The 21,272-nt window shown below is 51.0% G+C and overlaps 1 protein-coding gene across 2 annotated transcripts; it reads right to left on the bottom strand.

The window, feature by feature from the left end:
• Positions 1-1,967: 1,967 nt before the first annotated feature.
• Positions 1,968-19,871, bottom strand: NARF (nuclear prelamin A recognition factor). Of its 2 annotated transcripts, XM_004013044.6 has the most exons (11): positions 19,762-19,871; positions 18,765-18,845; positions 15,713-15,856; positions 13,305-13,437; positions 10,813-10,947; positions 6,903-7,021; positions 6,199-6,328; positions 5,956-6,019; positions 4,961-5,098; positions 4,527-4,684; positions 1,968-3,636 (listed from the first exon to the last, which is right to left on the bottom strand). In XM_004013044.6, the coding sequence occupies exons 1-11, from the start codon at positions 19,786-19,788 to the stop codon at positions 3,395-3,397; spliced, it is 1,371 nt and encodes a 456-aa protein (XP_004013093.1). In that variant the 5' UTR covers positions 19,789-19,871; the 3' UTR covers positions 1,968-3,394. The 2 variants fall into 2 exon arrangements, with proteins under 2 accessions (XP_004013093.1, XP_042112153.1); XM_042256219.1 differs by lacking the exon at positions 4,961-5,098.
• Positions 19,872-21,272: the final 1,401 nt, after the last annotated feature.

Raw genomic sequence — 21,272 nt, forward strand, 5'->3', positions numbered from 1 at the left:
GGAATTCCCCAGCAGTCCAGCTGCTGGGACTCTGCATTTTCACTGCCAAGGGCCCAGGTTCGATTCCCTGGTTAGGGAACTAGGATCCCACAGGTTGTGCCATGTGGCCAAAAAAATAAAATGTAAAAAAAGAGACCAAAGGAGCTAATACTCTTGTCCTGAGATGGTTCATCATGCACTCTAACCTCTAGAATCCCACGTCAGGACAATTATTTAACCTTCTCCACTGATGAGCCTTCAGTGCAGGCTGTTTACTCTTCGTTCAAACACAGAAAAAGGTCCTTTCAGGTACTGCCCACTGGGCACCTGGGTGGCTACTGTCATAGGGAAGAACATCATGCCTGAAATTTTTCATGCAGCTTGTAAGAAACGTCTATATAGATCGGATTTAAAAGCAAGTCTTTACAAGGAGGCAGGAAGAGTTTTTCCTTGAATAAACCCAGGTTTTTTTGCAGCTTCAGTGTAGCTTTAGAAATACTAGTACTGTATGTCTCATACAATTCACTACTTGCATAACTCACTAATAGTAACTACCCTTTACCCTTAGAACTGTGCTTACAAGTTCTTTCATCAAGGTTTTGGAAACGTCCACATAAAACTAACGTGGAACACTTCTTACAGGGACATGGAAAAGAAGATACTATTTTTCTCAATTAAAAAGCCAGGCTTTTCATAGCTTCATAAGTAGTAGCCTTCAATGAGTGCCTGGTTCTTTATCCAATACAGTACACCTATGACTCAAAAACACCGAAGACAAAAAAAAAAAGAGAAAAATCCCAAAACACATGATTTATGCTTATTCAGAAAGTCTGGGGGCCTCTGCCCAAATTTGATGCCATGTCCTCTACTTCCATGAACATGAGTTGAGGGTTCACTTGCTTTAGACAGACTGCTTGCTTTACTGATCAGGAGCAAGGCCAGTGCCTGTGTGGAAGGAGGTGGCATGTAAGTGCCAAAGTTGGGCCCAAGGTGGGCGCCCACATTTGGTGGCCAAGTGGCCTCAAGCATGTGAGTTGCCTGCCTGAGCTGCAGTCCCCTAGCCTAATGCATCTGACTAGACTGTGAGTGAAGACCTGAGGTCTCACTGTAGGCGGTGTGTCCAGAGGCTTCTGTTGCTCAGCTTTGGGCCAGCAGGTGAGGCCACAGAACACCTTTAAGTCAGTGGCAGAGCTTAAGAGCCTCTAGACAGGCAGCGCCCTTGCTCCACACCCAAGGCCAGCAGCAAAGTGATGTGTGAGCAGCACATGAACTCCAATCCTCACTCCAGCAGGGCTGTCAAGGACCAGCATGTACACTGGCTGCCCAGTTGTACTGGCCCAAGCTGAGGCCAGGCAGAAATGGAGCTGAGAAATCTGGACTCTGAGAAAACTGGTCCAGGGCACAGGAGAGCAGCTACTTTCCAGTATGGCCAACACACACACGACAGACATGATCAGAGCCCACAGGAGGTACCCACGACACCAGAACCCAGGCAACAGTACTCCTGGAGGGCAGCTGCTGGGTGTGGTGCAAATCTGGACCTAGTCTACCCCCCTCCTCATGCCAGGACAGCATTGCTCACTAGCAGACAGCCCCTGCACCCCACCCTAGCCCGACTGTGGGGCTCCTCTGACTGCTCGTACAATTTGAGTTATAACGAAGGAAAACAAACCCTCGTCCTACTTTCCTCTCACGCGGCCATAACCAAAGGTCAGCTGCAGGTAGGACCTGATACCACATGTGAGAATACCAGGTCCCCTGGCCAAGGAATGCCTTCGTTTTAGCCAGAAGAGGTGGCTTTTGAGGCAAGAAGAGCCCACCCCAACTCCTGGCATCCCCGGCCCACAGAAGGTTTCAGGCAAAGATGGCCCTCTGGGGCTGTGCTGGCTCTGCAAGCACGAGGGAGGCCGCCTGGGGGTGCTGGTGAGGGAGGGCACTCACAGGCCCCTGACTGGGGAGTCAGTGTCTGGTTCACACACTCTCCAAACTCAGACACTCCTCAAGCGTTTATTCCAGAATCAGTTACTGCAGAGGAGAGAAACCCAATTAATTGTACATAGGTTGAAAGCAAAAAATATACAATTTCACACAATATATCCAGTTTTCAACCCCAATAGGTATACAGGTACAATACAACATAGAGTCAGTGAAGGAAATCTAACAGCTCAGACTTCATAAGCACTGAAGAATCCAAGAACGTTGCTACCATCCATGTTAACAGAATTCAAGTGCTTTGAAGAACCAACTGGACGCCTATCCACAGACGTCTTCGTTTCACAGGATGAGCCCTGATATGGTTTTGTGATTCTGTAATTTCCGATTCTTTGCTAGCCCTTTCTGTTCATGGGAAAACTGTTCTCTTCCATTTATCTTTAAGGCAAGCTCACATGAGCACTACATGCCAGGTCGGGGGGGATCCTGTCAGGAGCCACGTGGATGAGCCAGGCCCCCAGTACGTGAGGGTGATGGCGGGCGGGGGGGGGGGGGGGGGGGGGCGGTGGCGGGGAGAGGCAAGACCATCGAGAAACTGCCTCATCTGAGGTTGGGGACAGAATGGCTGTCACCTGTCTGATCCCACCCAGAGAAGAATGGAGCAGGCGGACTCCTGACCACAGTTTGGCCTAAGCAGGTCAGCTGCCTCTCCCGTCCTTCCATGTGTAACGCCTGTCACCCTTCGCAGGCCTCCCTCTGCCTCGAGGTGAGTTCACCTAAAGCCTGAATGTGAAAGCATGAGTGTGGGGTATAAGCTGCCAGAGCCCGCCAGGCCCACAGTTAGAGGGGCTGGTCCCAGGAGGCAGCTGCCACTGCGGCAGTGAGAGACATGGCCCACTGTTGCTGGAACTTTTTCTCTAGAGAAACTGAAAATCCAGATTCATATGAGCCCCCCAATTCCAAAGGATGCAGTTTATTCACATTCTGGCAAAACCATTCTCAGGAATAGAAAAACGTGGTTTGTGAAAACCAGAGCCAACTGGGAAGACCACAGACCATGGCCCACAGCCCCTGCAGCCTGCCTGCTTCCTGTCATTTCCACAGCAAATCTCTGAGGTATGTGAATCACAACTTCTGGGGTCTTAACTTTTCACAGGACACTTTTTGGATTTTTTTTTTTTTTAAGCCTAAAAGACAGTAATCTGTCTCCATTCTTTTTCTTTGGAATTTTTAAGTCTTAAAGGAAACTCAGATTGGAAACCCTTCTCTCCTGTTAAAATATTCCAATTACACACATATTACGAAGATAGCACCACATCAAACTGAGGGAGGGGGCTGCTGACAAATGAGGGTAGCAGAGGATTCTGAAAAACCAAAGTGGTAAAAGGAAAGCTGAGCTGTTTTCTTCAAGTGTCTCTGATACCCACACAGGGTAGCTCCTCCGTCCTCAGCTGACAGGCCTGCCTCCCAGTCTCCTCGATCTTCACCACTTGATGTCTCGGCTGTCAGCGGGCCGCCCTGGGCCCTGGTACGCAGTATGCAGGGCTTCCTGGACACGGGGGGAGTCGGTGCCATCCAGCCACTCCTGGTACAACTCCTGCACGTGAGTGCTTGCCTCTGGGAGCTGCACGGGGATGTCAGCGTAGATGCCTTTCATCTTCTGTAGCAGGGCCTTGTCTGTGCGTCCGTCCGCGGTCTGGGCTTGGCCTCTGCCATTAAGGCATCCTGAAAAACACAGGGAGCTTACTCTTCCCTTGCTTTCATCTTAAAGGGGAGACAATTCTGGAAGAGCAGAGCAATGATGGCAGTGTGCAGTGTCTTGTGGCTAAAGCCTGGGCCCCAAGACCCCGGGCACAGGCTCACAACCCCAGGTGCTTCCTATTCTCTCCTCTTTATACTACCCAGGAAATGTTTTTACTTAAAGCTGAAATCACTTGACAACCTTTTAGAACTGGATGGCTATGCACGCCCATCTGGATTTCCAGTTTCTCTTGGAATTCATCAGAACCAGGAGAGCACAGAAAGTATTAATGAACAGCTAAATCACCGGTATCTGCATAAAGCCTTAGTGTGAGTCCACATGTGGGCTGCATCAGGGAGAGATGGGGGCCTGGGACCCATGAACCACACGGGAGCCCAAACCCAAACACGTTGGACTAGATGAAGAACATGCCTTCTACATACTAGTGCTATACGTGTGCACATGCGTGCTAAGTCGCTTCAGTCGTGTCTAATTCTCTGTGACACTATGGACAGCAGCCCGCCAGGTTCCTCTGTCCATGGGATTCTCTAGGCAAGAACACTGGAGTGGGGTGCCATGCCCTCCTCCAGGGGATGTTCCGGACCCAGGGATTGAACCTGCGTCTCTCACGTCTCCTGCACTGGCAGGTGGGTTCTTTACCACTAGCGCCACCTGTGCTACTTATTCTCAAACGTGTAGATAATGTGATTTCTAGGGTAAAAATTCATTTAAAAGAACCTGCAGCAAATTTCCCAACCTCCCTCCCCTGACCCCTTGGCCGCACCCAATGGCTACCCTTTGGCCCTCATATCTCACTCCTCATTTCCTGCAGGGCTCAGAGGGGCCAAGCTCAGCCTGGCCTCTTGAGTCTTACCGCCAGCACAGGCAAGAACCTCCACAAAGTGGTATGGGAACTTGCCCTTCTTCAGCTTTAGGACTACGTTCTGGATGTTTCGAAAGCCATAAGCTGCAGCAAAGCGCAAGAGGACCTCTCCGCTCTTCTCAAGGGTGACCTCCTGGAAGTCTTTGTTCCTATGAAATCAACAATACAAACTATGACCCACAGGGTCCTTCCACTGCGGTCGGAGGACTATTCCAATCTAGGTTAGGGATGTTAGCAAAATTTAAGTCTGTGAGTAACACATCAGAGGCCTTTCGATCTTGACTGGTGTGAACTCTATAAATAGGATCTCCCCTCTCAGACCTGCAGCTGGCTGCGGGGGGTGGGGTCCTATTATAGAGTTTATACCTGACAGGCAGTGCTGACCACACAGGCAGACGGACAGAGGCCGCCCCAGCCCCACGCACCTCAGGGCCCGGTAGGTGACCTCCCCCACATCCTCGTTGAACAGCTCCTTGGCCGCATGTCTGAAGATGTGTGCCAGGTACCCGTCAGAGCCGGCTCCATCATGGCGCCTCAGCTCCTCCTCCTTCACGTTGCCAAACCTCACCAGGCAGGAAAAGCGAGGGCAAAAGTTAAATCTGACTCTCCAAGTCTTATGATCCAAGGTCGCAAAACCCTTTACAAGTACTTAGACTTTGGGCAAAAACGTCCTCTGTGCTGGAGTTCACTGGCCAACAGGAAGCCTGCAAGTGTGTCCACCGCTGCTCAAGTGACTCCTCTGAACACACAGGCATCAAGGCTTGACCCTGAGAACCTCAGAACTTGGGGCATGAGAACTGGGCATCTGAGGGGCACACAAGGGAGCATGCTGCCATCTGTGGCCAGCCAGGGGGAGACCTCTGGGTCCGCTTAGGCCCAAGCATGGGCTCTGGCCGTAAGGACGCCAGCTGCTTATGTTCTAAGGACCTCAGTCTGCCTTCCACACCAGGGCCACGAGTGGTCCTGACATCACTGCCTGGAGGACCTGCCACGCAGTCCGTGCCCTGGGGCACAGGATGCAGGAGTGTGGCTGGTGGTTGAGGCGACCACTGATGGCAGAAACCCACGCTGCTGCTCTTGGGCAAAGGGACCTGAGGGAGTCCCTGTATGGGGGTGCCGCCTCCATCCCCCGGGGGGCCCAGGTGTGATGTCAGGGAGGAGGGTGTTGGTATCCACACCAGACCACAGGCTGAATGGCGTCCACTCAGCATGGTACTGGCCATGCTCTCTTCAGAGCCAAGGGTTGTGGAGGGGCGACAAGGTAGCCTGCCACACCAGGGGCCATACCACACCCATGCCTCAGGAGAGCAGGTGGCCTCATTATGGAGGAGGAAGGTCCTGGGATAACCTGGCAGAGGCCACAAGGTCATGCTAGAAGCCCCCAGGGTGCAAGAGTGCCCCTCCCTGCAGAGGCACCTACAGCGTGTCCAGGGCGGCCTCTCTCACTGAGACGTCACTCTGCTCCATCATCTGAGCTATTTCACCTACAAGCAAAGAAGGGACATTAAGACGCCAGCAATGTCCCTGGAGACACGTGCGCTTTCTGCTTTGCTCTGAAGGACGAAGCTCCACGTGTCTCCAGTGTGGGTGTGGCTCTCAGGCCCTCATCCTGGACACACGCCGGCCTGCCTCCCAGTGGCCTTTCCCAAGGCCCCGCTCTCACCTGAGGTCAGCACACAGTCAGTGCCCCGGGAACCCCGAGAGGCTGTGAGGACGTCTTCCTGAAGAGCCTCCAGCTTCTTGTCGTAGCACGGTGCCACGATGACATGGAAAATCTTGTCTGGGGACAGGTTCTGTGTAGAAAGAGCACACCCACGATGGGGGCCGTGCAGAAGGGAGAAGGCAGCCAGAACGGAACGGGCCTGGTGCTTTCCTGGGTCCAAGTCCCATCCCCCACAGACCAAGTTCCTGAGCCGCGATGCCCCAAGTCCACCCAGTGTCACCTTGCTGCAGGCCCACTGCCCGGACACTCACAGGGAGAGGCCTGCCACCTGTTCCCCTGAACCAAGCGCACGATGATCAAACAAACATGGTGACCACAAGCTGCTGCTGGGCTGTAAATGAATGCTTGGCCACTTCCCCACACTTTCCAGACACTTCCCATGCAACCAGGCTGCCCCTCTCCATGTCCTGGCTGAGCCAGAATCACTGGCACCACCAGGAGCCAGCAGCTGAGTGACCGTCTTGGAGGGGGGTGTCTGGGCAACCCCCTCACTCATCAGGACCTGGGCCCAAGACCACCATGCACACACCAGGGGGAACCTCCTCCACCCTCCCTTGCTCTCCCTCAGTTCCATCAGCACCTGTCCTCACACGGAAGCTTGTCGCCTGACCTGAATGCTGCCCTTGGGGAAAAGGCCAGCTTACCTGCCGTCTGGCAAAGTAGTCCTTCACCAGGGATCCCATGATCTGCTGGGGAGACTTGGCAGTGCAGAGGTGGGGGGTGACGGGGTGACCCAGCACCCGCTCAGCATAGCGGACCCAGCCTGAGGAGGGAAGAGGTCCATGTCAGCTCCTCACAGCTGCCCCACTGGAGTACAGTCAGGACACCTCATCTTCCGGCCGCCCCAGGCGTGCATGATGGGCTCCCTCCACCAAGCCACCTCTCTTCAGAGGCTTGGCCATGGGAACCCCAGGGGCACGTGTCACAAGGCTGGAGGGTGCCAGGGATGGGTGCCTCCCTCGGCCCCAGATCAGAGAGGACAGAGCAGGAGAAAGGCAGGAGCAGATAGCAGGCTCCCCAAAATTGAGAACAAGCTTGGAGGAGCAGCTACGAGGCACCGTCCTGGGCAGCTTGGCTCCAGATCTGCCCTGCCAGCTGCTGAGCTGCTCTCCCAGCAGGGACGGATGGCCACAGCTCAGACAGGGGCCAACAGCCACCAGGCCCACAAAGCTTCACTCACCTATTGGAATTGAACCGCCCAGTAACTTCCCACTTTTAGGACAATGAAATACGAGAAACCCACACCCTCTCAAGCAACACAATGAACAGCACGACCTGCAGTGTGCCCACGGCATGCCCAGCATGGTGCTGAGCGTTTCCCCTGAGCCGCTGACTCCCACCATGCCCTGAGTGCACCACTGCTGCCATGGTTCCCAGAGGGGACGCAGGCTGGAGAGGTCAGTGGACCACAGAGCCAGCAGCTCAACCTGCAGGGGCTATAGCTCGCCCCCTTCTTCTGCTGGGTACGGTAATGAGAGTGTCTCGTGACAGATTGGCATGTACACCACAACATCATGAGAGGGGTGGGATGGTGAGCAAACCTGGAGGCATGCTGCCCACCAGATCCCCAGGACAGCCCACCTCCCCAGGCCCACTCCTGTAGGGAGGAGCAGCAGGCACCAGCCAGCCAATCTTGTCTGAGCTCAAACCACAGCCATCACCTGCTCGCCGGCCTGAGCACACGCGGGGAATGTCCACTGTCACCAGAAGAAGCCCCACAGAGAGATGCTGCTGGAGCATGGCTCCCCTCGTTCCCAGCCTCTGCACACGTGCATGGAATGGTCCATGGTAAAACAGAAAACTAGGGAACTCCCCAGCTGTCCAGTGGTTAGAGCTCACTGCTCGGACTGCCAGGGCCCTGGGCTCAATCCCTCGACAGGGAACTGCATGGGATGGCCAAAATAAATAAATAAAAGGAAAAAGAAAACCATCCAAGGCCATGGAGCATTTGGGGGCCCACGGCCATTCCCACCACAGGTCTGGCTTTGTAAGGCCCCTGTGCACCCTGGCCTTGGTGCCAGTGCCCGCACCTGCACACTCGACTCTCAGGCAGACCCCAGGTACAGGCTGTGTGCCGTGAAGGCCTGGCACAAGATCAGGCAGAACACAGGCTGGTAAAGGCAAGGGTCCTGGGGGACCTCCTGGCTTGCAAGTAAAGAGGACCAAACAGGGATGAGGAGGAAGAACCAGGTGACAGGATCCACAGCACCCGGCAAGCACTCTGGTACCCCTGATCAGAACTTGCTACTGGCACCAGCCTGGGGCCTGGTCAGCCCTGCTGGCTGTCCAGCTTAGTGGCAGCGTAGCGGGGACAGGGCACCCATGTCCTGCTCTGTCAGATCACCCACCTCTTCTCAGGGACCCTCTCTGAAGGCAGAGAAGAAACCTGCTCCAAGAAGTGCCTGGCACAAGGTGCCCACTCTCTATTTTCCCTGCTGGGTTGGAGAGATTACTTCCCACCCTCCAGTTCAATGAGTGCTCCTGGTGGGTTCTCACAAAGCCCAAAGCCCTTGAGCACATCCACAGCTGAGCAGCTCAATACGCCCTCACCCACCCACCCCCACCAGGCAAAGGTGCGCTGGCGAGGTGGCACTCCATCGGCTTGTGGACAGCAAGGGCCCACCCAGATGTCCCTGCCCCAGCCAGGGTACGCTGCCCTCCAAGCAGTCTGAGGAAGCACAGGGACCCTGCATGCGAAAGCCAGTGAGTCAGTCCAGGGCCATCCACAGCCCGGTTCTGCACCAGGTCACATCATCCGACCCTGATGCTACTTTAATTTCTCTAAGCTGTCGTAGGAAAGCAAAACGTCAGGGCCAAATCCTAGAAAAGAGTTAGTTTCAAAGCAGATCTCACCTCATCTCCTGGAATTTGAGAGGGGGTGTAAACCTGAACAGCTTTGGCTGGCTTAGCTACAAAGAGTTCCAGGAGGAGAAAGCCTTCTCATCTGAGAGCCCTGAAGAGCTCAAGGAGGCCACTGAAAGCAGCGAATGCCAGGCTGGTGGAGGAGGGACAGCTGGTGCGCAGCAGCAGCAGGTGGCCCAGGTCTCCACCAGCGCTGCCCTCACTCCTTGGACAGAGCAGCATGTGCTTTCTGCAAGAATCCACCACCTGTCTACTACCCACATCAGCGGTGCTAGTTCCTGCCAGGAGTGGAGGCTGCCGTTTAGGCTCCATCCAACAGGGCTGCCCACATAAGGGATCCATCACTATCTGCTGGGATGGTATCAGGACAGCACAGGAATCCCTGTGATCCTGCTGACTGGAAGGTGGATGGGAACTCTGGAACCACTGCTCCGGAGGCACAGGCTAGGTCATTTTATGCTGCCTCTTTCTTGGGTGGGCGGGACTGAGCCACAGTGACCAGCTGTGTGTGCCACTGAGTGAGAGCCCTGCAAGGAGCCGGTACTGGGACCCCAGAGGCAGGGGTACCACTGCAAGGCCTCTAGGGAGCTGGGTGGTTCCCCGAGGCCTTCACTGTGCAAACCTACTCCTCAGCAGCTGTGCAAACACCTACAAGGACATAAACCATGGCTCAGCAAAGAGTGCATTTAGTCAGTTTATGCGCAGACCCTGTTACAGTCACTGCCTGACATGCCTGGAGAACTGGGAGCATCCCCCTGGGGCTTATCTTTCCAGAAGGATAAGCCCCACCTGATGCTGAGCACCTCCTGCCAGCCTGTGGGCCACTGAAAAACATGCCCAGTTAATGAGTCGATCCATGTGCTTCTTAGACAGATGGCAAGTTTCCTCTCATGGTTTTACAAGTGGATGGAAAGTATTTCCAAATTCTAAGTCACCATACATCAACATTACATCTTATTAACTCATAATCCCAATGACTGATGAGTGACACATAAAATGCTAGAAAAATTTGGAACCAGGAGGAATAAACTGAGAATAGAAATGTGAACAAAACCCCAAGATTAAGTAGATCACAACTCTCATAGACCTGATTGATTCAGAAATAATTTTTCACTAAACGTCACTTACCAGTATAGCACAGCCTTCCTTCCCTTATCATCTTTAGAATTTTCTTATTCCAAAACCTTCTATTTTTTCAGAATTAAAAAACCTGTGATAAAATTTCTGTACCTCAGATATCAGGCTCTATATAATAATTAAAGATTTGTTTAAAAAGTGTTCTAAGACGGAATCTAGTATTAATGTAAAGTAATATTTTTTATTATGTAATTTCTATTTAAGCTGGTAAAGGATCCATGGGTGTTCACCATGTTATCTATAATTGTTTGGATGTATGAAACACATCATACTTTGAAAAGAGATTTATTCTCTTTTAACATATGATGTTTGTCTCAAACTTCAGAAATATGTATAAATGAAGATAAGCAATTAATACTCAGCTGCCAGGTCTCCCCACTAAATCACCCAGAATAAATAAATATGTTGGTCAACATAAAACTACTCAAGGCCCAAACTCCTCTCCAAGACCCACTGCCCCTGACCTCGCCCATTGCCCAGGCCTGCCCTCAGATGCAGACTGACGAGAAAAGGCGCATCGGGCCCCTGCAGACCCAGCAGCAGCCCCGTGCTCACCAGGACAGGCAGAGGTCAGCATGGGTAATGCAGGCTCTTCCTCATTGTGCTGGCGGAATCGACGCACAAACTCTTTCTGACTCTCCAGGATGCTGAAATCTGCAGCGATCGTTGTATCAAAGACATAATGCACCCCTGTGGGGAAGAGAGAGGTGTTGGGCTCCACATCACAGAATGTGAGATTGACCCTCAGTTCGCCTCGAAGACAAACTGAAAGGGCAGACTCCGCAGACATCGCCAGATGCCCAAGTATAGGGTTGTGCCCTTTGCTCTCTCAAACAACAGCACGTATCACTTTTCACCATAAAGCATATATTCTCCTGCTTCTTCTTTTCCCTTTACATCTATCTTTACACAGATGCCTTGCCATATTCCATACATAAATTAATGTAATTTTACAGGGTATCATTCTTCCAATTCACTGGCTAAATTAAACTCCACTCTGTTATAGTCTTTGATAGCTCTAAAATAAATAAATGAGTACACTGGCTGAGCACAGCTTTACAACGGTCTTGATTAATTACTATGTTGAGTTCTAACCTGTCTTCCTCTTTTTCGACAGTTGTGCTGCACCAGCTCAGTAGTTGCTAATCGAGGGCTCCAGGGCACATGGGCTTCAGCAGTTGCACACACGGGCTTAATTACTCTGAGGCACATGTGGTCTCAGTTCCCTGACCAGGGATCGCTCCTGAGTCCCCTGCACTGCAAGGCGGATTCGTAACCACTGGACCACCAGGGAAATCCCTAACTTGTCTTTTTCTTAATAAATGTATGCGTCTTTGTTTTTAAACTACAGTTGATATACAGTATAAGGTACAGAGGGGCAAAGCAGTGGTTCACGATTTTTTAAAGTTACGCTGCATTTATAGTTATTATAAAATATTTGCTATAGGGCGTTCCCTGGGTGTCCAGCGGTTAGGGCTTGGCGCTTTCACTGCTGTTGCCCAGCTTTAATCCCTTGTCAGGGAATAAGATTCTGCAGGTCTCATGGCGTGGCAACCCCCACCCCCCCGCCAATTTTTTTTTTTTGCTAGGTTCTCTGTGGTGTACAATATATCCCCGTAGTTTATTTTATACCTAAAAGCTTGTACCTCTTAATCTACCACCTCTATCACGCCCCTCCACGCTGCCTACTGGTAACCACTAGTTTGTACTCTACATCTGTCTTTGTCTGTTTTGTTATACTCACGAGCTTGCTGTATTTTTCCTCAGATTCTACTTGTAACAGATATCATACAGTATTTGTCTTTCTCTGTCTGACTTATTTCATATGGTGCTATCATACCCACCAAGTCCATTTATGTTGCTCCAAGTAAGTCCTTAATATTGGAAAATAAGCCCAAGACAAAAAAATATGCTTTAAATAATTACAGTCAATACAGCAAACAATTTTAATATCTGCAACCAGTCTAAACCTTAAGAGCAGCCAGTTATTCTTAAAAAGAAATATTATATCAAGTTAAAGAGTTACCTTAAAAAAATCAGTTTCACTGTGGATATATTTTATTAACATATAACATCCAACTATTTTAAAAAAATTCCACCCTCCCCCAAAGTAGGGCCTTTCACTATGAGAAGGCAGAGCATTTTAAAACTTTGATCTTTGGTAAAATTCAGATAAGCTCAGGCTTTTTAAGATTAAAAGCATGAAGGATGACTTAAGGAGTCCTCGCTTGCAGCTGCGGCTTTAATTTTGGTTGTGGCATGCTGTGCACCAAGAAACAGCTCTGCACAGACAGCAACATGCAGCAGCGAGGCAGGCAGGCTGGTGCGAGGACATTTAGTCTACGTGTCACTTTATCGCTAAGCCCAAGGTACTTACATCTTTAAAAAGCCATTGAGGAACAACAAAAACTCTCACTTGGCGAACAGCTCAAGTTTTCCTCTTCAGAGCCTACCTGCAGGAAGCTTTAATTTGGGGGGAAGTTACAGTGTGACCCGACAGACTGGACAGCAGCATTCTTACCGCTCTTTATGAGGCGGTATTGCTCTAGCACTCATTCACATTTGAGTCCTCAGGTACTGAAATGACTAGCTTTCACTCTTCACACAAAGGACACAGTCCATTCCTTTCCTGCTCTGCTCTTCAGAGACCTTCCTGGGAAATCAGATGCCAGTCACTGCAGATGTGATCCTCCATCAGATAACTGTAACCCCTGTGAGTCGAGCAACTCGACACTGCTGGGCAAACGTGGGTCCCAGGCGTCCCCAGCTACGTGCCCTAAGATGGTCATTTGCTGTCCCCAGAGGGGCCAGTGCCGGCCGTAAGACAACACCCATCTGCATGGCAAGGGGGTAAGTGACACCTGCCTACCATGCGTGGATCAGAGGCATGGTCCTCTTACGTTCCACCAGACTCTCAAGGAAGTTCTTATCTATCCTGTGCCCTTGAAAATTGAACTCTAGAGATAAAAAGGGCAGATAAAAACTCAAGTTAAATTTCGAATTATACCAAACTTATTTGCTATAAATAATATCAAAAGGCAGCTCACCAAGACTTTTGAGGAAACCACAGAGCCTTCTGGATGCATCAGTCACACTGAGGCTGAATTTAGCAGCAAAATAAGGCAAAGACTGAGGACACACTGACACTGCCAGCACCCTGTGCTTTGAGGTATCACATTTCTAGGAGAAACAGAAGAACACTGTGTATGCGGTGATTACAAAGGCAGTGAAAGTAAGACACTTTTATGAAAAGTCTAGAACAAACAGAGTGTAACAGATGCCCAGTGGAAAGACTAATAAAATACACAGGCTACTGGCAAGCATAATTAAGGAAAAAGGAGAAAAAAATTTAGAATGAAAAATGAGACATCCCAAGAGATTTTGTCAATTTTAAGCACAATGTTAAATCAGAAATACTGAATATATACATCAATATTACATATAAATGCAAATATCTTGATAAAATAAATACATTTAAAAGGAAAAATAAAAGTTATGTACCTATAAATAACTGAAACAATCCATAACAATGAAGTTACATGAAAATGGGGCCCGGAGGTCTGTCCCCAAGAGGTCTAAAACCCAGGTCACCTAGTGGTAAATTTTAGCAAAATTTTAAGTAATAGATAATTCTCATCTTCTATGAACTCTTCTAATACCAAACAAACAAATGTGAAACCAGCCTATCAACACCCTGAAACCAAAACCAGATGTTGGCAGTTCAAGAAATCCCTAGAAAAATATGAACAAATTGAGTCCAGAGGTGTGCTGACTCATTACGGACATGCAGGATGCAACCTTGGGGAGCAGTGTGAGCGAGCATGCCGGGCATTAGAAAGTCAGCAGTGGGATCCTCTGACCTGGGGTCAGAGAGAAGATGCAGGATTATCATGACAGAGGGTGTCCAGGTCAGACACCACCTGCACATTAGGAAAAGTGGAAACTTGGACAGCAGTATTCAGTGGCTACCATCCACTGCAGTCTACCTATGGACTGGCCACAGACAGGACAGTCTGGTCCTGTCCGCCTGCCCCTGCCTAGCAGCTCAGGTGAGACAATGCTGAGGCTGCCTGTCCCCTCTGGATAGGATCCCACCTTCACGTGATTCCTGGGAAGCCCACACCTACAGGGCCATCAGGGCACCAACCTGGCACACACTGACCTCCGGCTCCCTGACAAGCTCCTATGATGCCCAAGTCAGCCAGGCACGGTTTCTGTGGTTTGTGACCAAGAGCATCCTAATGTAAATTTGGAAGCAGGAACAAGAGAGAACAAATTTCAAATGCTAATGAAGGGGGAAGGACAGAGGGTGGTCTGTCCCCAGCTTGAGCAGTCAGACTCGGCAATTCCAGTCCCTCTAACACCCTGCCCAGGGAATTTCAAGGGCTCACCCCTCACTTCATTCTTACTTAAATTTCACATCCTCTGAGGGAGCTGATCTGTGACCAAGAGGAAATCAGCCTGAGCCCCAGAGCTCAGGAACCTCAGAGCCCCTGGGCCAGCAGAGAAATAGGAACTGCTTTTTCCTGTGGCTGTCCTGAGTGACTGACTCAGCCGAACTCAGAACCTCTTCCATCCCTAAGCTTTCAGTTTCATGAAATAACTAAGCATTTCCTTTTTAGGCTAGTTTGACTTGGGTATCCATTTTCTACAGCTGATATGCTGACTGGTGTGAGTATCTATGTCTCTTTAATAGTAAAAGATTCTGCAAAAATCTACTTAATAGTAAAACTTCACCAGCATTCCCACTGAAATCGGAAACAAAAAATTGGTACTATAATTTTTACCACCAACGTAATTTCAGGTTGATTTAAAGGTCCTAGACCATACCATCAGAAAAGATAAAATGTATACAGTTTGGAAAGAATGAAAGTTGTTATTCGCAGTCAGCACACCCAGAAAGCAACCTGGGCCTCACGTGGTACCTGCACTGCCCCGTGGGCCAGAGCTCCCAGTGCTGTGTTCAGAGCCCGTACAAACACTTCCTGGAAAGCAGCTGTGAGGGTTGCTCACCAGGTCAGACTGAGGGCAAACTAAGACATGCTTTTCAGCCTCATCTGCCTCTGTCTCTCCTGTCTTTCCCTCTCACCTGTCTTCCTGGGTGACTTCGGATAGTTCCATCTGTATAGGGGTCTGTAGGAATGAGCTGAAGGACTGTGGCCCTAACCTCTGAGAAAGCCCCAGAGGCAGAGCAGCAGCAGCTCGGCTGCCACGCCATCCCATGACCAAGCATGTGGAGGCCTCCCCCGAGCCAGGGGAGCCTGGCTGGTGGTGCCAGCCACAGTTGCTGCCCACATCAGTGAGGGAGTGTGACTGTGGGTGGGGTTAGAGAATCAGCTATCACAGGGCACACAAGCCAGGGCCAAGATGTGCTCCCTAAGTCCCAGCAGAGGCTTCATGCCTCACCTTGACCTCCAGCCACCTCTGGTGCCAGTGAGAGCCTAGGATGCCATACCTTGTTAAGGTTCAGAACTTGGAAGAAGTCCTTAGCGTTCTGCTGGGAAACCTGGATTCCTTCCTCGGCAGATACACAGCTGTCACAGGCCAGGCAGTCACTCAGAAATATCTTGGCATCAGCCAATTTATGGAATTCTCCCTTCTGTGAAAGAAAAGATGATGTTATGGCCTGAGTCTTCAACAGAACTCTTTAATACTAGCTTCTTCAGGAAAAGTAACAGCACACGTATAATACAGAAAACTGCCACAAATTCTCGGAGGCTCCCATAGATGGCAATGTGTGGGGAGTGGACTGGCACCATCAAATGCAGCTTCTCCTGCCCCCATATCCCTCCCTGCTGCCTCTGGGGGCTCCTGTGTGGGCCTGCTCTGTACTCCCCGATGAGCTCGCTTAGTCCTTGGACTCTCCTCAGAAGCCTCCCTGACAGGCTTAGAACTGGCATAGCTCAGTGCTAACCTGTGGGCATCGGGGTTGTCACGCCATCCAAGTCTGAGTTGGGACATTCAAACTCACATCTCAGTGACTCTGTTCCCCTGGACACCAAGATGACAACCCTCGGCTACTTTGTCTTCTCCTGGCTGCACCTGCGCCCACTCAGTCCCTGCAGCCCACTCCCCTAGGCTGAGGTCCACTAGAAGACAAGCCACACCTCTGCTGCTGGAGGTCCCCTTCCCCATCACTCTCCCCACTCTAACTTCCAGTCACCCTGGTCCTCCTTGCCCTGAGTCTCCCTGAGGGAAATGCTCCCTGGAGAGCCTGGTTCACCCCTCAAACCCTCATGGACACCTACCAGAACAGCTCTGAGCACCCCCTGGCACCTATGTGGTGGCTCTTTTCCCAGAAACGCAAGCTCTGAGGGAGGAACCTTGTCTCATGCCCTTCTGTTCTCTGACATCCCCTGTATACAGAAGGAGCTCAATAAATATGTGGTGGATGAGCATACGAATATTCTGAAGCCTGTTAGAGCCATCACAACTTAACGAAATCTTAATGAAATCTCCTGATGGTTGGTTGTACATTGGTCTTTCAAAAATGATTTGGTAAGTGAGGACTCGGGGGGTAGGCTGGCCCTCCTGTCTACAGCAGCACCGAACAGGAATGCACGCTGTCACCTCCCTCCTCCCCAGGTGCCTGTCACTGTGCAGTGCTCATTCTGGGACCTTGTTATGCTGCAGATGCTAATTCATGAGGTACGGATGGGAGGCAAGAGTCTGCCCTTCCAGCAAGCCCTGAGGTGGGGCCAGAGCAGCTGCTCCAAGGGTCTGAAGCATGTGGCCTGGCACACAGCTGGCGTCTAACAGACGCTGTTGAGCTGCACTGAGAGTTCTGCCTCCACTGCCCCTGTAGAGGTGCCAGGACAACACCCTGAGCTGCCAGGGGAAGCAGGGCTTCCTCTCGGCCTGCTAGCCATGCTCATCCTCTTAGAGCCCCTCATGGGCCAGGTCTGGTTCCTTCCCGCCTGCCATAGTCCTTCCTTTCTCTTGTTCCATCCTAATCGTGGGCATTTTCTGCAAAAGCCTGTCCATCTCTCCTTCCCTCCAATTAGCCACACTTCTCAGAGTGTGACTCTGAGCAGTTATCAGGCCCCTACTCATCCCCTCCAATCTCTGCCTCTAGGGAATTCTCTCCCTCCCAATATCCAGGCTGATATCCTGCAAAGCTGTGTCCATGCAGCTCAAACTGCACTCTGCTCCCTGTGCTGCACCCCCTTCCTGCTTCCGCCACTCTGCTGGCCCATCCAGGCCCACCACCCTCGGCCTCCCAAGTAGCTTCCTTCCTATTCTTCCCCTACTCTAGCCAGCTTAAGCCACCAGCCCTAAGACATGCGTCTGATCTGTCTCCTTACCTTTCACACCTTCCCTGTGCGTGGGGAGCCTTCACCCCATTCCCACACCCAGCACCTTCAGGTCTCACCACCCCTCAGGGCCCACTCCAGTAGTCACCTTCCTGACCTGTTCATCCTGTCAGGGAGTCCGCCCACTGTGCTGGAGGGATGCCCACTTAAGCTATGTACACACATTATCTCCTGGCCACCGTGGCCCTCGGAGAGAAGTAACCCAACTCCCCATGTCACTGATAAGGAAACTGGGGCTCCCAGGGTGAGATGTCTGTCCAAGGTAGTGTGGACAGAGCGCAGGCGTGGGAGGCCTTGGGCCAGCTGCTCTGAGGCTGCAGAGCCCTCGATGCTCCCTGCCTCTCTTCTGCCTCAGTGTCCTGGGTGCTTGTCTTATCCCCTGCTGCTCACTAAGCCCTACAGTCACCAGAGCACAGAGCAGAGCTGGTACTCGAGAGGACCAGACCAACGCCTGTCTGACTCAATGTTGTATTAGGACCACTAGACTAAAGAGGACACCTGCTGCTTGCTTCTCCAATGTTGCCAATTTTCCCTTTCTAAAAGTGGACCAGAACTTTTTAAGGGAAGAAGGAACCTTAACCTCCCATCACTGCGTCCTCCTCTGTAAAATGGAGACAACCGTAGGGCTTACCTGAAATGCTCATTCTAGGCATGGCATGAGATCACATGTATAAAGCACTTTCTCGACTGCCTAGCTCAGGGTATGTATCTAATAAATGTAAACCATCACTACCAGCTAAGAAAAACTTAAAAAACTCAAGAACTGAGAGAAGAAACCATTAGAAAAATAAAACTTACAGACTCATGAAATCCAAATTATTTTATAAATTCCTACCTAAAGCCCTATCTTAACTTTTCAGACAAACCACCCCCCCCCCCAAAAAAAAACAGAGGTTTAAATGTTACAAAACTATTTCTAAAAAAACAGCCAAGGATGACATTTTCCCTTGTTCCTAACATGGTATGCTTTGGCTTGGTGCATTCTGAGAAGAAAATGTTCTTACCTTGAAGATCGTATGCCTCCAACTGACTAACCTGCATGTTTGGCCCCTGGCAGGGGTTTTTTAGCCCCTTCATTTCTTATTTTTTTTTTCTTGAAGCAAAGATGTTCCTGGTTACATGAGCCCCCAAGGAGGAGAAAAACAGCAGCAGCTGTTTACTCCAGGTTGACACAAAAACTGAAAAACTACTTGCCTCTCCATTCTCCTGGGCTGGACTTGGTACATCGACTGATGCATTCTCCTGGTCATCGGTCTTTGTTTTTTTACTACATTCCTTGAAAAGGCAAAGGCACATATAAAAGAACAACTTTTAACCTAATTAAGAAAACTGTATATACTAGCTGATGAATTCATTTTATATCTAGAAATCTTTTCTACAGAAATAGAAGCACTTATAATTGTGGACACACAAACACACCCATACACGTCTCTGTATCTGCACTGTTTGCAGGAAATGAAAGCTAGAAGCAATGTGGTCTCTCATGACAGGTAAACTGGTGCCCGACCACCTGGACGCGTGTATATTTAGAATATAACAAATGAGGACTGTGTATGTTGCTCAGAAAATGTATCTCTTGTATAACATTAAGTAAAAGAAAAAGCAAGTGATGGAACAATATGACAGGATCGAATTTTGAAAAAAACCCAACAGACAACCCCCTGGGCATTACAGCGTAGAAACAAGTGGATAAGGCTATCACAGTTACTATGGTTACTCAGGTGGCAGGAGGCCCAGCCCGTTTCCTTCCTGCACTTCTATATCGTTTTCGTTGCTGTCAAACACTAAAGTTTTTAGGTGGCATAAAATCCCCTAAAATCACCGTGTCCCTCATTCACACCAAGGACGGTGTCTGCAACGACTGCGGACTGGTCGCTGATGTTGGTAGGCTTTTCTCGCCGCTTTTGGCTTCTAAGGTACTTTGAAAGGCTGTTTCTGCGCTCCGACATCACCGCCGCCTCCGGGACACGGGAACAGGAACCGGACGCGTTGGTAGCCCACCCTCAGCCGCCTCCACCCCCGGAAAACTCGAGCAGCGGGCCAGCGCCCAGAGGTTCTGACAGGGAGGCAGAGGCGCTTGGAGCTGCCAAGCTCCCGATACCCCCGAGGCTCCGGGCTCCGCGAGCTCAGGCTCCCCCGCGCCCCGGGTCCTGCCCCCAACCCGGCCCCGGACCAAAAGCGTGGAGCCCACCTTCCGCGTGCAGTGCTCACACTTCATCTGGAGCCAGGCGGGCAGGTCCGGGTGCGCAGCCTGAGGAGAGCACCGGGAGACGCGGTCACAGCCGCCTGCCGGCCTTTGTTGTCGTCGCTCCGGTGCTGCCCTACCCCTAGTGGCTCTGTTCGACCAATGAAAGCTCTGGGAGCGGATGCGCTACAACCCTGAACCAATAGGAGCGCGGAGAGAGCGGTGCGGCTCCACGCTACTGGGCTCTGCTTAGGCCAATTAGAACGCGGGAAAGGGGCAAATCAGGACCTAGAGCCAGTCGGAGCGCGCAGGGGCGGAGCTTGGCCCGCCCCGTCGGGACCTTGCGGAGGCCGTAGCCGATTCTCCCTTGGGTTTCCGCGGCGCCTGAGTCTGGCTGCGGCTTTGAGTGGCCTAGCTGACGGACCCCAGGGGGAGGGCCGAGATCATTACCAGGACGTTCTGGTGCGTCAGCTCAGCGTCAGACCCACGCCATCTTCCAGGTTTAGACTGGTAGAGACGGCGCCGCCCCGGTCCGCCGCCATTTCCGCCCCGAGGCGCGTCACGTATGTCCGGCGCGGAGGCAGTGCGCACGCGCGTCGGGCTGGGAGCACGTGGCGCCGTCGGGAGCCGGTGGCGCAGTCGGGAGCGCGAGGAACGTGTGAAGCGTAGGTCGCCGAATCTGCGTCCTTCCGCTGCTTCTAGCAAATCAAGGTGGATACGGGACCAAATGATGACGTTGAACTTTGTCCCCTGGCAACATTTTATGAGTTAGTGCATGGTCATCCCAGCACCATCGGAAATGAGAACTGCGCCTGGGAAATAGGTGTCTCTATCACGGGAATCTCAGGAATGGACATTTCTTCCTCCTCACCTGGGGGTGTGTGGGGGCGTCACAGGTCAGCAAAATATTCGAGGGTATTCCAAGTCTCAAAACCTTAAAATATTCCCCTTTAAAACTTTTTTTTAAAATTATAGTTTTTGGTGCTTACCGCTCTTTTACAACCTGTTGTCAGTTAAAACTTCCCTGGTGGCTCAGATGGTAAAATGTCTACAGTACGAGAGACCCGGGTTCAATCCCTGGGTTGGGAAAATCCCCTGGAGAGGGAAATGGCAATCCACTGCAGTATATTGCCTGGAAAAATCCCATGGACAGAGGAGCCTGGAAGGCTACAGTCCATGGGGTCACAGAGTCGGATGCAACTGAGTGACTTCACTCACTTCACTTATCTGGCTGCCATATTAATATATTGTATTATTCAAATCTATGTCAGCACCTCCTCTTGGAAAACATTTTCAAGGGACTTCCATGGTGGTTTGGGTGGTTAAGAATCTGTCTTGTAGTGCAGTGGGTGCTGGCTCCGTCCTTGATCAAGGAACTAAGCCCAAATGCCCCCACTACTGAAGGCCATGCACCGCAACTGGGGAGTCTGTGTGACTCAAGGAAAGATCCTGGATGCTACAACTAAGACCCAAGACAGCCAATTTAATTAATTAATTAGAAAACATTTTCAGTTATT

The sequence above is a fragment of the Ovis aries genome, chromosome 11 (assembly GCF_016772045.2).
Source record: "Ovis aries strain OAR_USU_Benz2616 breed Rambouillet chromosome 11, ARS-UI_Ramb_v3.0, whole genome shotgun sequence".
In the NCBI taxonomy this organism is placed as follows: Eukaryota; Metazoa; Chordata; class Mammalia; order Artiodactyla; family Bovidae; genus Ovis; species Ovis aries.

What these genes read in the sequence shown, in the direction of transcription:
- NARF (XM_004013044.6), bottom strand. Translation starts at nt 19,788, where the DNA reads ATGAAGTGTGAGCACTGCACGCGGAAG. An exon ending in ACTACTTTGCCAGACGGCAG is followed by an intron (nt 6,329 to 6,902) that starts GTAAGCTGGCCT and finishes CTTTCTACACAG; the next exon opens with AACCTGTCCCCAGACAAGAT. An exon ending in GAGGCCGCCCTGGACACGCT is followed by an intron (nt 5,099 to 5,955) that starts GTAGGTGCCTCT and finishes CTGCCTGGTGAG; the next exon opens with GTTTGGCAACGTGAAGGAGG.